Source organism: Mustela nivalis (genome assembly GCF_964662115.1).
Source record: "Mustela nivalis genome assembly, chromosome: 11".
Lineage (NCBI taxonomy): Eukaryota > Metazoa > Chordata > Mammalia > Carnivora > Mustelidae > Mustela > Mustela nivalis.
In genome coordinates, this window is record NC_139030.1 from 47,701,160 (window position 1) to 47,715,301 (window position 14,142).

The following is a 14,142-nucleotide window of genomic DNA, read 5'->3' on the forward strand; positions in this document are numbered from 1 at the left end:
CAAAACAAAAAAACAAACCCCAAACTGAAAACAAAAACCCTAAAAACAAAATCAAAAGGAAATGCTAAAAATAAAAAAATCCATACAAATGAAGAATGTCTTTGACGGGCTCATCAGTAGACTGGACACAGCCAAGGAAAGACTGGTAAACCTGAAGATACGTCAACAGAAACTTAACTAAAACAATGAAAAAAAAAATGATAAAAGCAGAACACAACATCCTGACAGAGAATTAGAAAAGACATAACATACACATAATGGGAATACTAAAAGGATAAGAAAAGGAGAACAGAAGAAATACTTGAAATCAATAATGGTTGAGAATTTTCCAAAATTAATCACAGGCACCAAATCACAAATCCAAAAGCTTACAGAACACCAAAGAGGAAAATATTTAAAAAACCTATACTTAGATATGTATTATTCCAACTATAGAAAATAAAAAATATGGGGTGCCTGGGTGGCTCAGTGGGTTAAAGCCTCTGCCTTCCACTCAGGTCGTGATCCCAGGGTCAGGATCCAGCCCCGCATCCAGCTCTCTGCTCAGCGGGGAGCCTGCTTCCTCCTTCCGTTCTCTCTGCCTACTGGTGATCTCTGTCTGTCAAATAAATAAATAAAATCTTAAAAGAAAGAAAGAAAGAAAGAAAGAAAATATCTTGAAAGAAGCCAAAGGAAAAAAGTACCTTCTCTAAAAAAAAAAACAGGATAGGAATTACATTGGACTTCTCTCTCTTTTTTAAAAAATATATTATTTATTTATTTGCCAGAGAGAAAGAGAGAGTGCACACAAGCAGGGAGGAGGGGCAGAGGCAGAGGGAGAAGCAGACTCCCCACTGCACAGGGAGCCCCACGTTAGACTCTATTCCAGGACCCCAGGGCCACGACCTGGGCCAAAGACAGCTACCCAACCGACTGAGCCACCCAGGTGCCCTAGATTGGACTTTTTTAGAAAACATGCAAGCCAAGTAGGGAGTGACATAAAATATCTAAAGTGATGAAACAACCCCCAACCGCAGTCCTTTAAGACTCCTGCACCCAATTCTAATATGAGGGGAGTGGAATTCTCCCACACACAACACTCAGATACCAGTAGAGTATCTAAGAATTCAACTTAATTCTTACACTGTCTACTAGGAGATAGTATCAGATTCCACAGGTTAAGGATTCAATCCAGTAAGACTGCCCTCCACCACTACCCCACCTTCAGATGCCAGTTACAAAGCCCCGAGGCTGTTACCTGTGTTTCTGACCCATGGGCTACAGATTGAGCTTCCAATGACCTTCTCTTTAGTTTCTTTGATAGTGGCTCATAGAACTCAGGGAAGCATTTACTTATGTTTACCAGTTTATTAAAGGATATGATAAAGAATACAATCAACACCTAGATGAAGAGATACATAGGAAAAGGTATGGAAAGAGGGCATGGAACTTCCATGCTCTCTCCAGGAAAGCCACTCTCCCTGTATCTCCAAGTGTTCACCAACCCAGAGCTCTTCAAACCCAGTCCTCTTGAAGTTTTATGGAGGCTTCATTGTATAGTTGTGATTGACTAAGTCATTGGCCTCTAGCTGATTCAATCTCCAGCTCCCCTCTGTTGCCTGGAGGTCAGGGGTCAGTGCCAACCCCCTAATCACATAGTTGGTCCTCCAGGCAATAGGTCATTATACTTGGGTGGGGTCTGAAAGTTACCTTCATTAATAACAAGATACCTACCTTCACCTTTACAAGTCTGATGTATTTTCAGTAATATAGATAAAAAGCAAATATATCTGAGAAAAATATTTTGGTCATCTGAATGACCAAATATAGATTTTTTTTTAATTTAAATTCAATTAGCCAATATATAGCACATCATTAGTTTTTGATATAATGTTCAATGATTCATTCCATATAACACCCAGTGTTCATCACATCACGTCCAAATATATATTTCTTATAAATACTTATAATATACTCAACCAATCCAGAATTTTGTATCCTGAGAAGTTATCCTTCAAAAGTCAAAAAGAAATCAGGTTTTCTCAGATAAACAAAAATGGAAGGAATGTGTTGCCGGCGGATCTGCTTTATAAGAAATGTTCAAAAAAGTCCTTCAAAGAGAAGAAAAATAATATAGGTCAGAAACTCAGATCTACCTTAAAAAAGGAAGAATGTTAGAAAAGGAATAAATACAGGCACCTGGGTGGCTCAGTCAGGTAAGTGGCTCAGGTCACGATCTCAGGATTGTGCCCCAAATCCAGCTCCACACTCAGCAGGGTATCTGCTTGAGATTCTCTCTCTCCCTCTGCCCTTCCCCCTGCTCATGTGCATGTATGTGCATGATGCTCTCTTTCTCTCTCTCAAATAAAATAAATAAATAAAAGGAATAAATAAAGGTAAAATAAAATCCTTTATTTTTCTTATTCTTAACTGATTTAACAGAGAAAAATTTATCTGTCATAATAATAGCATAGTAACATAATAATATTATTGTCATAATAATACCAGCAATAAGGTATTCAGGGAATATAGCTCATGGATAAAAAGAATGGCAGCAATGTTATAAAAGGCAGGAGGGAGCAATTAGAAATACTCTATGCTACACATGTAGAGCTATAGCGCTACTTGAAAGTGATTTAAATTAGTTGTAAATACGCATTGCAAGTTCTAAGACAATGATTAAAAATTTTTTAAAAGAAGTATAATGGATATGCTAAAGTAGACAGAAAATGGAATCATATAAAATGCTCAATTAAAAGCAGAGAAGACAAAAAAGAATGAAAAACAAGAAAAGAACAAAAAGCAATGAATAGAAAATAGTTACATGGGAGTATATTAAACCAACTGTATTAATAATCACTCTAAATGTGAATGGTCTATACCTATTAAAAGCCAGAGACTGTTAGAGTGGATCAAAAAACAGGACTCGAATACATGTTGTCTACAAGAAACCCATTTCAAATATAAAGAAACAGATTATAGTAAAGGAATGGATAAAGATATACCATGCGGATACTAATCAAAAGAAAGCTGGAGTAGCTATATTAATTTCAGCCAAAGTTGACTTCCACAAAAAAATTATGAGGGATAAATGGTGGCATTACATAATGATAAAGGGGGTCACTTCCTCAAGAAGGCATAAAAATCCTTAAAGTGTATACCATCTAACAACACAATGTCAAAACATGTGAGACAAAAACTGATAGGACACAAGTAGAAACAAATCTACTATTATAGTTGGGAGACTTCAACATGTCTGTCAGTAACTGGTGGGTCCAGCAAACAGGAAGTCTATAAGGATATAGTTGAAATGAACAGTACTATCAGCCAATGGGATCCGACTGACTTCCAAAAAATATTTCATCCAATAACTGCAGAATACACATTCTTCTCAAGCTCAGATGAAATTCACCAAGAGACCACAATCTGGGCCACAAAACACACCTTTACAAATTTAAGAGCGGAAGTAATACAAAGTATTACTTTCAAACCACAGTGGAAATAAATGATAAGTCAATAACAGAGGGGCGCCTGGGTGGCTCAGTGGGTTAAGCTTCTGCCTTCGGCTCAGGTCATGATCCCTGGGTCCTGGGATTGAGCCCCACATCGGGCTCTCTGCTTAGCAGGGAGCCTGCTTCTTTCTCTTTCTCTGCCTGCCTCTCTGCCTACTTGTGATCTCTGCCTGTCAAATAAATAAATAAAATCTTAAAAAAAAAAGAAAAAAGAAGTCAATAACAGAAAGCTGGAAAATCCCAGAAGATTTGGAGATTAAACAACAGACTTCTAATTAACACATGGGTCAAAGAAGTTTCATGAGAAATTTTAAAATATTTTTAACAAAATGAAGATGAATAAAATATATGAACATTTGTGGGATGCAGCAAAAACAGAGCTTGAGGGAAATGAATAGCACTAAATGTATGTATTACCAAAGGAGAGAAAATTCTGGGTTGGTGAACACATACAGATTTAGGGACAGTAGTATGCTCAAAAAGAATGGATATACCATCCCCTTTCCCTCATATCCACATATCTCATCTATCTGGCTGTTCTTGAGTTATATTCTCTTATAATATACTGGTAATCTACTAATAAGTCAATCACAAAAGACCACATACTATGTGATTCAATTCAGATGAAATGTTCAGAACAGGTGCATCTATAGAAACATAAAGTATACTAGTAGTTGCTTATGGGTAATGTTGATGGGGCTACAGCTAATGGAATAGGGTTTCTTTTTGAAGTGATGAAAATGTTAACTGTAGTGATGGTTACCTATATGAACCACAATGGTTCACCAAAATTCCTATCATTGAATATGAATTTCAACAAAAACCATAAAATTGTATACTTTAAATAGGTGAACTGTATAGTATATGAATTATATCTTAATAAAGCTATTAAAAGAAAGAAAAAAGTCCCTCTTTTTTAGAGAAGTGAACTTAAGTGTGGTGTGGTATTTCAAATATGCTTTAAAATACTTAGTAAAAAGGTCAAGGAAAAGGTGGCAATGGGTTAGAAAAGCAAATGCAGCAAAATGTGGATCACTTTTGAATCTAGGTAATGAGTATAGGGAGGTTCACTTATACTACTCTCTTTGAAGCAAGTTTAAATTTTTCTCTTAAAACAAACAAGAAAAGGCAAGTACTTCCAAAACAAAACAGGGAGATTCTCTAGGGGTGCCTGGGTGACTCAGGGCATGATACCAGGGTTGTGGGATTGAGGATTGAGGTCCCTGCTCAGCAGGGAGCCTGCTTCTCTCACTCCTCCCTGCTCCTGCTCTCTCTCTCTCTTGCTATCTCTCTCTCTCTCAGATAAATAAATAAAAATCTTTAAAAAATTACTCTCTAAAGCAGTATCTAATTATTAGATACCTGGCTTCCTTAACTCTGATATCTTTTAAGCATAATAAAACATTATACCATACCCTGAGCAACCCATCATTTTGCCTGCACTCTAAATTCGTTTTAAATTGGTATTTGCAAAGATGAAATCTCTAACTTCGAATTTAACAAGATTTTAAAATTACAACCCATTTTTACCACTTACTCTTATTTTGGGCTAATTTTTTCATTCTTCCTATTTCATTAAGTACCGAAATAGCATGTGGTTCTATAAAAATTAGTCAAGATTAATAGTGAGGTTAATTAAAGCAAAAATGTTCATCAAAAAGATACCTGCTGACACAGCACCGATAATTGTCAAAATATATTCTTCCTCTCTCATAGGCTATAGGTGACTTGGAATGAGTTGTCCACACATTCTTAAATTTAGTACTTTCCTGAAAGACAAGGAATTTTGGTTTAAGGAATAACTCGTAAGTCTCTACCGTGCACCGATTTTAAGTGGGATAGTTAAACCTACAGTATTCAAAGTAATCCTACGTACGTTATTTAAAACATTATGTTCCTATCTTCCTCACTCTGCCCTCACGTGTTAAGCGGGGTGACCAAATTTCTGGAAGATCATTTGCAGGAAGACATAAGCTTAAAACTAAAAGCATCTGCCGGTTCTAACAGATATTTACTAACTCCCCAGGTTCAGGGCCTGGATTCCCCTGCTCAAGACATGTGATCTTCTTAAAAGAGAGCTCTAATACATAAACACTGCGCCCCGGGAGGAGGCTTGGCCGCCAGTCGCCCCCTGCCCTTGGCCCCATTCCCAGCCGCCGGCGATCACCTGGCACACCAGCACCCTCAGGATGCCCAGGTTCGTCCTCTGCACCACGCCTGCGTCCCGCGAGAAGAAGCCCAGCGCCCGGCGACTCAGCTGGCGGCACACGTTGGGTTTCTGAGTTGGGCCCATGGAGGCAAGGGCCAGGTGCGGGGTTGGCTGGGCTGAAGAGGGGAGCGCCCCTCGCTCCCGCGCCAGGCAGCGGCCGTTACCTCCGAACCTTCAGGCCCCAACTCCTTGAGGGGCCCAGGAAAAGCTGACACCGGGAGCCGGGCCAGGAGCGCACGGCAGAGGGACGAGATAACACGGATCGGCACCGCCTGAGCGCAGAGTGAAGGAAAAGGCACCCCTCTCCGACCTGCCCCTCAAACACTCTGCAGCTCTGTACCCGGGTGCCGGCAGTGTGACGCCCCGGTAACGCGCGGCCTGCCGGAGCCGTTCGCTCAACAAGAAGTGTAGTTCCCAGAGCCCTTTGAGGGAGCCTGGCTAATTCCCAGAACTACAATTCCCATCAGGCGGCGCGAAGGGAGCTCTTGCGTCGGCCCTGCCTCCAACCAGTCGTGGCCCCGCCCAGCCCGGCCGCGAAGAGGCTGCGCTGTACGGCGGACACCCCTTTCCGGCTCTGCACGCGGCGCGGGGCAGATCCCCGGGGGCGCTGTGCTGCCGCCTCCTGGTGTCGGTTTACAGTACGAATTGTGCCGCCGCGGTACACTCACTCCCCCGACTTTCGTTCTGGGAGGCCCTGGCCGGGTGCCGAGAGGGGCGCTGTATCGAGTGCGACCCCCCTCCCCCAAAGCAGCGTCCATGCTAAAGGTACGCCCCGCGGCTTTCCCCCCAGTCGCACGTTGGACGTTGTGGATGAGGTTGACGGTTAAACATTTTGGGTCTAGGAACATTATGTTATTGAATGATGAGTTAGTGGTGGAAGATGCTTGCATTCCCACCGAACTAGGGTTGAATTACTCTTTTCCAGAGCTCGCCTTTCCGTGGCCTGCGGGGACACAGGCTGGTTTCGCGATAATTATTTTCCTTCCTCTCGCCTCTTCTTCCTCTTTTTCCTCCATGCTTTTGGTAATAAAATAGGAAATGTTTACATTCTTACCGGACTAAGATACTCCACGTTGATTCGTCTAAGTAAAAGGTAACTTTGTCAGCGACCCCTGCCTGTAGGATCAAAGTTCCCACGACACTACATTTTCCGTAATCGGTCACTCGGTGTGCCCCATTGCTTTGCGAGCCCCTTGAGGGTGGTGCCTTTGCATCTTCCACGTGGGCTCGGCTCGCCACCTCTCGTTCCTACTTGGGCGAGAGAACGATTGCCTCTGACTGACAGAGCAGAGTACCCTACTGGGTGAGTGCGTTGGGTCACAATTTAAGTGTTGGGTAACAATTTGTCACATCTCTTTTTAACCCTGCCGAATTTCCTTCAGGGCCTGGGCTTTTGCTGATTTCTCATGACTTATTTACAGCATACTGTGGAGTGCTATGTGTATTTTTAGAGCGCGCTATAATAGTTAATTTGGTAATTCATGAATGCAGCTGTCACCGAGAAAACTGGGACCCAGAAACGAGAACTGGATTTTCTTTGGATGGAATGAAATTCAAATCATTGCTGACTTAAATTCATCATCTCTCACTTCTCATTCCCCTTCACCCTCACTTGTTTTGTCTTCCTGTGGTTTTTATCCTACCACCAACTCACCCAGAGGGCTGTCCTCCTGAATACCTTCCTTTCCTCACCCACAACCAGATCTTTTTGACTCTAACTCCTATCCGTCTCCTTTTTATATCACCTAAGTAATTTAGGGCCTCACAATTTTATCACATTATTATATTAAGTATCCTCCTTCTTGCCTTGCTTAAGTACTTGCGATTCCAACCCTCCATGCTGCTGCCAGAGTGGTTTTTCTAAAGCACAAATTTGTCATTTCTTCAGTAACATCTTTCAGTGGCTCCCAGAACAGAATTTCTCAAGCCTGAGTCGATACCCAGGATTCTCTATTGTTAACTTAAAATATTTTCAGTATGTTAAATATATGCAAATATAAAACTATATATAAACTCCTTATGTTGTATATCTTATACGACTGTAACTCCCAGTTATGTTAAATGAAGCACAATTATAAAACAAATACATTCAAATGAATACATATTCTTTGTTACCAATGAGACTGTTTTTGCTGGACCTAATAAGCTTCAAAAGCAAATGTTCACTGTTCTCCATAGCATAATTTCCTTAGAAAAAGTCTGTCTTTTTCTTTCTTTAAACCACTGCCAAGCTTTCCTTTATTCAACGTGTCATGATTTTATTTGACCTTCGCTTGTCAAACACCATCCTTTACATAAAGTAGTTCCCATTTCTTTCTCATTAACCTGTGCCAGTGACAAATGGTACCAGTTGTTTGCCAGTGCACTGCTGAACACAAACATGTGAACTGAAATCTTATGACAGTAATCAGTTAAAAGGTGGCCATTCAGATGATCCAGAATATCCTTTTAAAAAATGTTTTTGTTTTTTATTTTAATCAAGCTGAAAATAAAAAGTTTCTCTAGGAGAAACATGGCTTTGGGGCTACATCTGGGGTCTGTGTAGGTGCCTTATAAGATAAAATCTGAATCCCTTAAAGTAGTATCAGGGCATTGTTATCTGCATCTTGCCCACACTTTCAGCCTTATTTCTTTGTCCATCCTTAACATTTGCTATTGTGGTTCTGAATGTTGCTCACTTGCTTAAGCCAGTGTATCTTTGCATCTCAAAGATACATCTTTGTATCTTTGATGCTTCCTTTCTTTTTTTCTCTTTTCTGTTTATCTCATGACTCATCCCAGGTATCACAGCTCTACTCCGACACTTTTCCTGACCCCTTCACTTTAGTTACGGTCTTGCCTCTTCTAACATGTTACTCTGCATACATTGTTTGCTGCACTATATTAGAATTGTTGTTTGTCTGTTTTCCCAACATATTGTTTTTATTCTCTCTCTCTCTCTCTCTCTTTTTAAAGGAGGCTCTATTCCCTAGGGGTGCCTGGTTGGCCCAGTGGCTTAAGCCTCTGTCTTCGGCTCAGGTCATCATCTCAGGGTCCTGGGATCCAGCCTGGCATTGGGCTCTCTCCTCAGCGGGGAGCCTGCTTCCCCCTCTCTCTCTGCCCCTCTCTTCCTACTTGTGATCTCTCTTTCTGTCAAATAAATAAATGAAAGCTTTAAAACAAAAATAAAAACAAAAAAACCCAGAGTCTCTATTCCCAACATGGGCCTTAAACTCATGACCCCAAGATCAAGAATTACTTGTTCTACTGATTGACCTAGCCAGGTGCCCCCCAACATACTGTTTTTAGAATAGTCCATTCATTCATTCAACATACATATGCATTGACCACATTTTAGGCTGTGTACAAGGGTGCATATGTACGTTGATTAAATGACTATTCTAAGGACAATGTATAGAATCCCTTTATTCTTCAAATCAGTAGGAAACCACAATGTTCATAAGAAGAACTAACTTTTTAAAAACTTAAATCCCCAACAGTTCTACCTATAAAGTAGATATTTTTTCCATTTGTTGACAGTAAAATGGCTTGCACAGATATCCCTAGTTTAGGGTTTGAAAGTACCTTCTCAATTTGAGACATAAAACAAACATTGTTTTTTGTTTTTGTTCCTTCTTTTTCAGTCTGTGCCTTTGTGTTTACAGAATACTTAACCATATTTATCATGATTTTTTAAATGTATTTAAAAAAAATTTTTTTTTTTTTAAAGTAATCTGCTTCCAACATGAGGCTCAAATTCATGTCCCCAAGATCAAGAGTCATGTGCTCTACCGACTGAGCCAGCCAGGCTCCCCTACCATGATATTTTAAAGATTGAGAAGAAGAGATATGAATTCAAAAGTTAGTAAAATGCTTTTTGTTCATATACTTTGTTTAAAGAAGCATAGTATAACCGAATAAAGCATTCAGGTTATTAAACTTGAACATTTGTTCAGAGATAAACTTGAACCAAAACCACAAGAAGTCATTTAGTCAGCATGTAATTATTTTCATGTACATTATACTGGGAACTATTTTGACATAGGGTATAACAGTGAATGGGATGGACAAGGTCCCTACATATGGAGGGAGATAGACAATAAATACCTAGATTTTTAAAATAAGATTTCAGGTAGTGATAAGGGCTGTAATGAAAATAAAACAGGGTAATGTGTTTGATAGAGTGTGTTTGGAAGCTTTGTGTTAGCCAGAGTAGTCACAGAAGGCCTTTGGAGATTGAACTTTTTTAAGAGAATGGACTTTTGAGCTAAGCCCTGAATAATGAGGATGGGCCAGTCTGCAAAAAACTGAGGTTAGAGTAGTCCAGGCAGGAAGATGCTTGAATGCATCTGCAAGGCAATTAACAGCCTTGGTTTTTTCTAAAACTGTCAGGTCAGTGTGGTGCTTTAGTGTGCATGAGAGAGATGAACTTGGAGAAGTAGGCTGGAAGGAATTTTGGATTTTATTCTATTGTAATAGAAAACCAAAGGAGAATTTGAACAAAGAGAGTGACATGATCTGATTTGTGTTATAATACAATCTTTATAATGTGGAGAATGTACTGTGGGGAGACAAGAATGTAAGCAAGGAAAACAGGTGGCTGTTCATTTGGTTCAGGTAACCAATGATAGTGTTTGGGCTGGAATGGTAGCAGGAGAAATGAAAAGAACTGAACAGATTCAGGATATATTTTGGAAGTAGAGTTGATAAGGCTTCTAGTGTAGTAGATACTAACAATGAAGAAAAGATTCAAGTGAAATCGTATTAAGCAGAACCACAAATAAGCATCCCTAAACTCCTCAGAACAAATGGAAAGCAGGGAACAACTTACGATGTGATGTCTATGAAGCAGTATCTACCTTTTATTAAACTTACACATCAGCTTTTTAGATATTAATGCTAAGGAATGTTAGGATCTGTTCTGTGGTTAGGACATGTGGGAAGAAGGAAATAAAATCAGGTCCCAGTGGGTCAGGAGTCAGAGCATGTGGGACCATGGTAATTTAATAGAAAAATCACTAGTGATAGGACATTCCCTTTAGGAACAAGAATGAAACAGACCATTTAACAGGTAATTGGTATAGTTTAGGTGAGAATCACTTTTGGAAATTTATTTTTAAATTATTGAGGCTTTTGACCACAAGTTTGGGTTTTATGTTTCCTTTTCTCAGTATATTTTCATATTTGTTTGAACATGAAGTACATTCATGCATGTATAAAATCCAGAAAGATTTAGGTTTAAAGGTTGGTAGTAAAGTCTGTAAACTATTCTTATTTTTAAATTATCTTATTATTTAAAAAACATGTATGGGGTGCCTGGGTGGCTCAATCATTTGGGCATCTGCCTTGGTCCCGGGTCATGGTCCTAGGGTCCTGGGATAGAGCCCTGCATGGGGCTCCCTGCTCAGCAGGGAGCCTGCTTCTCCTTCTCCCTCTGCTGCCCCCCTGCTTGTAGGTTCTAGCTTACTGGCTCTCTCAAATAAATAAAAATCTTAAAAAACAAACAAATAAACAAAAACATGTATAGGTAACAGAGCACAATATATAAATAATTATTATAAAAGGAATACCCATATATTTGTCATCAACTTATAAGAAAGACCCAGGACATTACCTAAAACTTTGACATCTCCTTTATGTCTCTCCTGGTTCCCAGAACTTTCTTTCCTCTTTAAAATAAAATATTGTGTGCCTGAGTGGCTCAGTTGGTTAAGCGTCTGCCTTTGGCTCATTTCATGATCTCAGCATCCTGGGATCAGTCCCACATCAGGCTCCCTGGTCCACAGGGAGTCTGCTCCTCCTTCTCCTCTGCCCCTCCCCTGGCTTATGCTCTCTCTTGCTCACTATGTCCTTCAAATAAATAAATAAGATCTTTTTAAAAAGATAAAAAAATTTAAAAATTGTTTTGAGTGTATTGAACATCATATAAATTGAATCATACTATATTTACAGGTTCTTCTACTCTTCTTGCCTATTTTTTCTTCAATGTTTTTTCAACATTTGACAAAGTACCTATAGTTCATTTATTTTACTGCTATATAGTATTTCATTGTATGAATTTACTATAATTTATCCATTTTCTATTGACTGGGATTTTGTTGCTTTCAAGTTTTTTATTCTTAGAAAGGTATTGCTGTAGACATTCTTAAACCTGTCTCCTGGTATACATGTTAAAGAGTGTATTTCTATTGCTCTGTAACAAATTACCACAAATTTAACAGTTTAAACAAACACCTAATTATTATCTCTAGTTTTTTTTTTTTTTTCCTACATGAATAACCACTTGTCCCAGAGCCATTTTTTTGAAGGGCCCTCATTTCTTCACAAATCTGCAGTGCTAACTCTATTGTATATCAAGTTTACATTCATAGTTAGGTCTGTTTCTAGGCCCTATTTTCTGTTCTGTTGGTCTATTTCTATTCCTGGGCTAATACCCCACCACTTTTGTAGTAAGGCTTGAGAGCTGGTAGGACAACTCCTCTACCTTATTCCTTTTTCTCAGGAGTATTTTCTTTTTTGCCATTTGCATTTTCATATACCTTTTAAAATCAGTTTTAGTTCCACAAAAAACCTTATTGAAATTTTGATTGTTAATAGCATTAAATCTATATATCAACTTGAAGAGAACTAACATCTTTACCATATCAAATTATCCTACTTATGAAGACCATATGTCTCTCCATTTATTTAGATCTGTAGTGTCTTTCAATGAAGTTCTATAATTTTTTTCTTGAGGGAATTGCATATTTCAAACTTCTAAATACATTATATTTTTGGTCAGTGTTATAAATGGTAAATTTTTAAATTAGATTTTCTAACTATATTTTTGCAAGTACATAAAAATGCAAATTTTCTTTTTGTATATTGGTCTTTTATTTAGCAACCTTGCCAGACTTTATCTTTAGTAGTAATAATTGTCATTTGTTTAAAAAAAAAAAAAGCATTTGTAAAGTTTGGAGGATTTTTTCATGTAGATAGATAATCATGTCCTCAGGAAACTGTGACACTTTCATTGCTTCCTTCTCAAATTTATTACACTTTTATTTATTACATTTTTCTTACTTTGCTGGCCAGAATCTCGAATGCAGTATTGAATAAAACCAGTGATAGTGGACATTCTTGTTTTATTCATGTTTATAAACAATGTTTCTAATATTTCACCATTAGGATAACATTGTAAGTTTTTGGTCACTACCCTTTATCAGGTTAATGAAATTCTCTTCCATTCCATATGTGCTAAAAGTCTTGTATATTTGATTTTTTAATCATGAATGGTGTTGAATTTAATCAGCTACTTTCTCTGTATCTGCTAAGGTAATGATAATATAATTTTTTCCTTTAATCTGATAATGTGGTGAATTACCTAAATATATTTTCTAATGTTAAGATAAGGTTTAGTTTACTTTGATAAGTTTTTGTGTTATTTTTTTTTATTCATTTTGGCATTTGGGCCTCTGGTCACTTCAGTTCTCACTCAGCTTTCTGGACTTTTGCTAGCTTTTGATCTCCAAGCATTTTTCTTTGTTTTTGGCTTAGTGGTGTATTTTAATAAGATACATACTTTTTAATCTATTTACTCTGCCTTTGGGAGTATTTTATAACAGAAAGGTTTTCAGGGTGTCATTTCACCAAATTATCAGAACTAGAATTCCACGTCAGTATTTTTAGTGTAAAAGTTTCCATTAATGTAAGATATGATCACTACCAGCATTTCTGTCTGCTCTTCTTCTTGTCTCTCTGCATAACCATCCCCCATCCAACTGGAAATAAGGCAGCAGTGTTGTGTAGTAGAAAGAGCATCATACCAGAAGTCAAAAGGCACAAGTTGTAGTGTCAGCACCACCACTTAGTGAGATCTTAACCAAGCTACTTATTCTCAGGGAGTTTCATTCAACCATCCGCTAGGAGGAAATACTCAGGATTGAAGTGAGAATTATATGGGTTTATAAATGTGAACGTGTTGTCAAGGGAAAGGATGAGATGCAATGATGTTGAGTACATTCTGTGTTAGGGAAATGTAATTGAAACAGAGTTTAGGGAAGGGAGAGGGTTGATTTGGTAGCACAGAGGATTTTTTTAGGGTGGTGAAACTATTTCATGGTTTTGGAATGGTGGATATATGACACTGCATTTGTTAAAGTCCATAGAGCTCTGCAGCACAAAGAGTAAATTATCTTGACATAAGCAAAATTTTAAAAATAAATAAGGAGAAATAGGGTTCTGGATAGAAGGCTGACTGATAAAAGAATCTATGCAATAACCTCACTGAAAGGGGCCAAGCTGACCTAAGTAACTTTGAAAATATGACTAAAACTAAAGGCAATAGGAACTGTACATAAGCGCTCTACTCCAGATGTTAAAAGTATGAACTCTAGCTTGCTATAGATAGAGAGGGATATATATAGAAACATTTATAAAGACATGTATTTAACCAAGGTTTAGTATACCTACATGTATTTCCTT

The 14,142-nt window shown here is 38.4% G+C and overlaps 2 protein-coding genes across 15 annotated transcripts in view; one reads left to right on the forward strand and one right to left on the reverse strand.

The window, feature by feature from the left end:
- Positions 1-6,852, reverse strand: part of DCAF17 (DDB1 and CUL4 associated factor 17) — a 37,831-nt gene extending 30,979 nt beyond the window's left edge. For 3 of the 8 annotated variants that reach the window (XM_082689166.1, XM_082689172.1, XM_082689173.1), the window contains exons 1-2: positions 5,659-5,787; positions 5,157-5,260 (exon numbers count right to left, since the gene is read on the reverse strand). In XM_082689166.1, coding sequence (XP_082545292.1) covers positions 5,157-5,260; positions 5,659-5,784 — 230 coding nt within the window. In that variant the 5' untranslated portion in view covers positions 5,785-5,787. Of the gene's footprint in view, positions 1-1,959; positions 2,130-2,178; positions 2,339-5,156; positions 5,261-5,658; positions 5,794-6,754 lie in introns of those variants that run through there. The other 5 variants (XM_082689167.1, XM_082689168.1, XM_082689171.1 and 2 more) reach the window with 5 other exon arrangements.
- METTL8 (methyltransferase 8, tRNA N3-cytidine) overlaps positions 6,220-14,142 on the forward strand; it is an 86,371-nt gene continuing 78,448 nt past the window's right edge. For 2 of the 7 annotated variants that reach the window (XR_014300248.1, XM_082689179.1), the window contains exon 1: positions 6,924-7,003. Coding sequence is in view for 1 of the 7 variants with exons in the window: in XM_082689180.1 (XP_082545306.1) it covers positions 6,457-6,465 (9 nt within the window). In the remaining 6 variants the exon portion in view is untranslated. Of the gene's footprint in view, positions 6,466-6,923; positions 7,004-14,142 lie in introns of those variants that run through there. The other 5 variants (XM_082689178.1, XM_082689180.1, XR_014300247.1 and 2 more) reach the window with 5 other exon arrangements.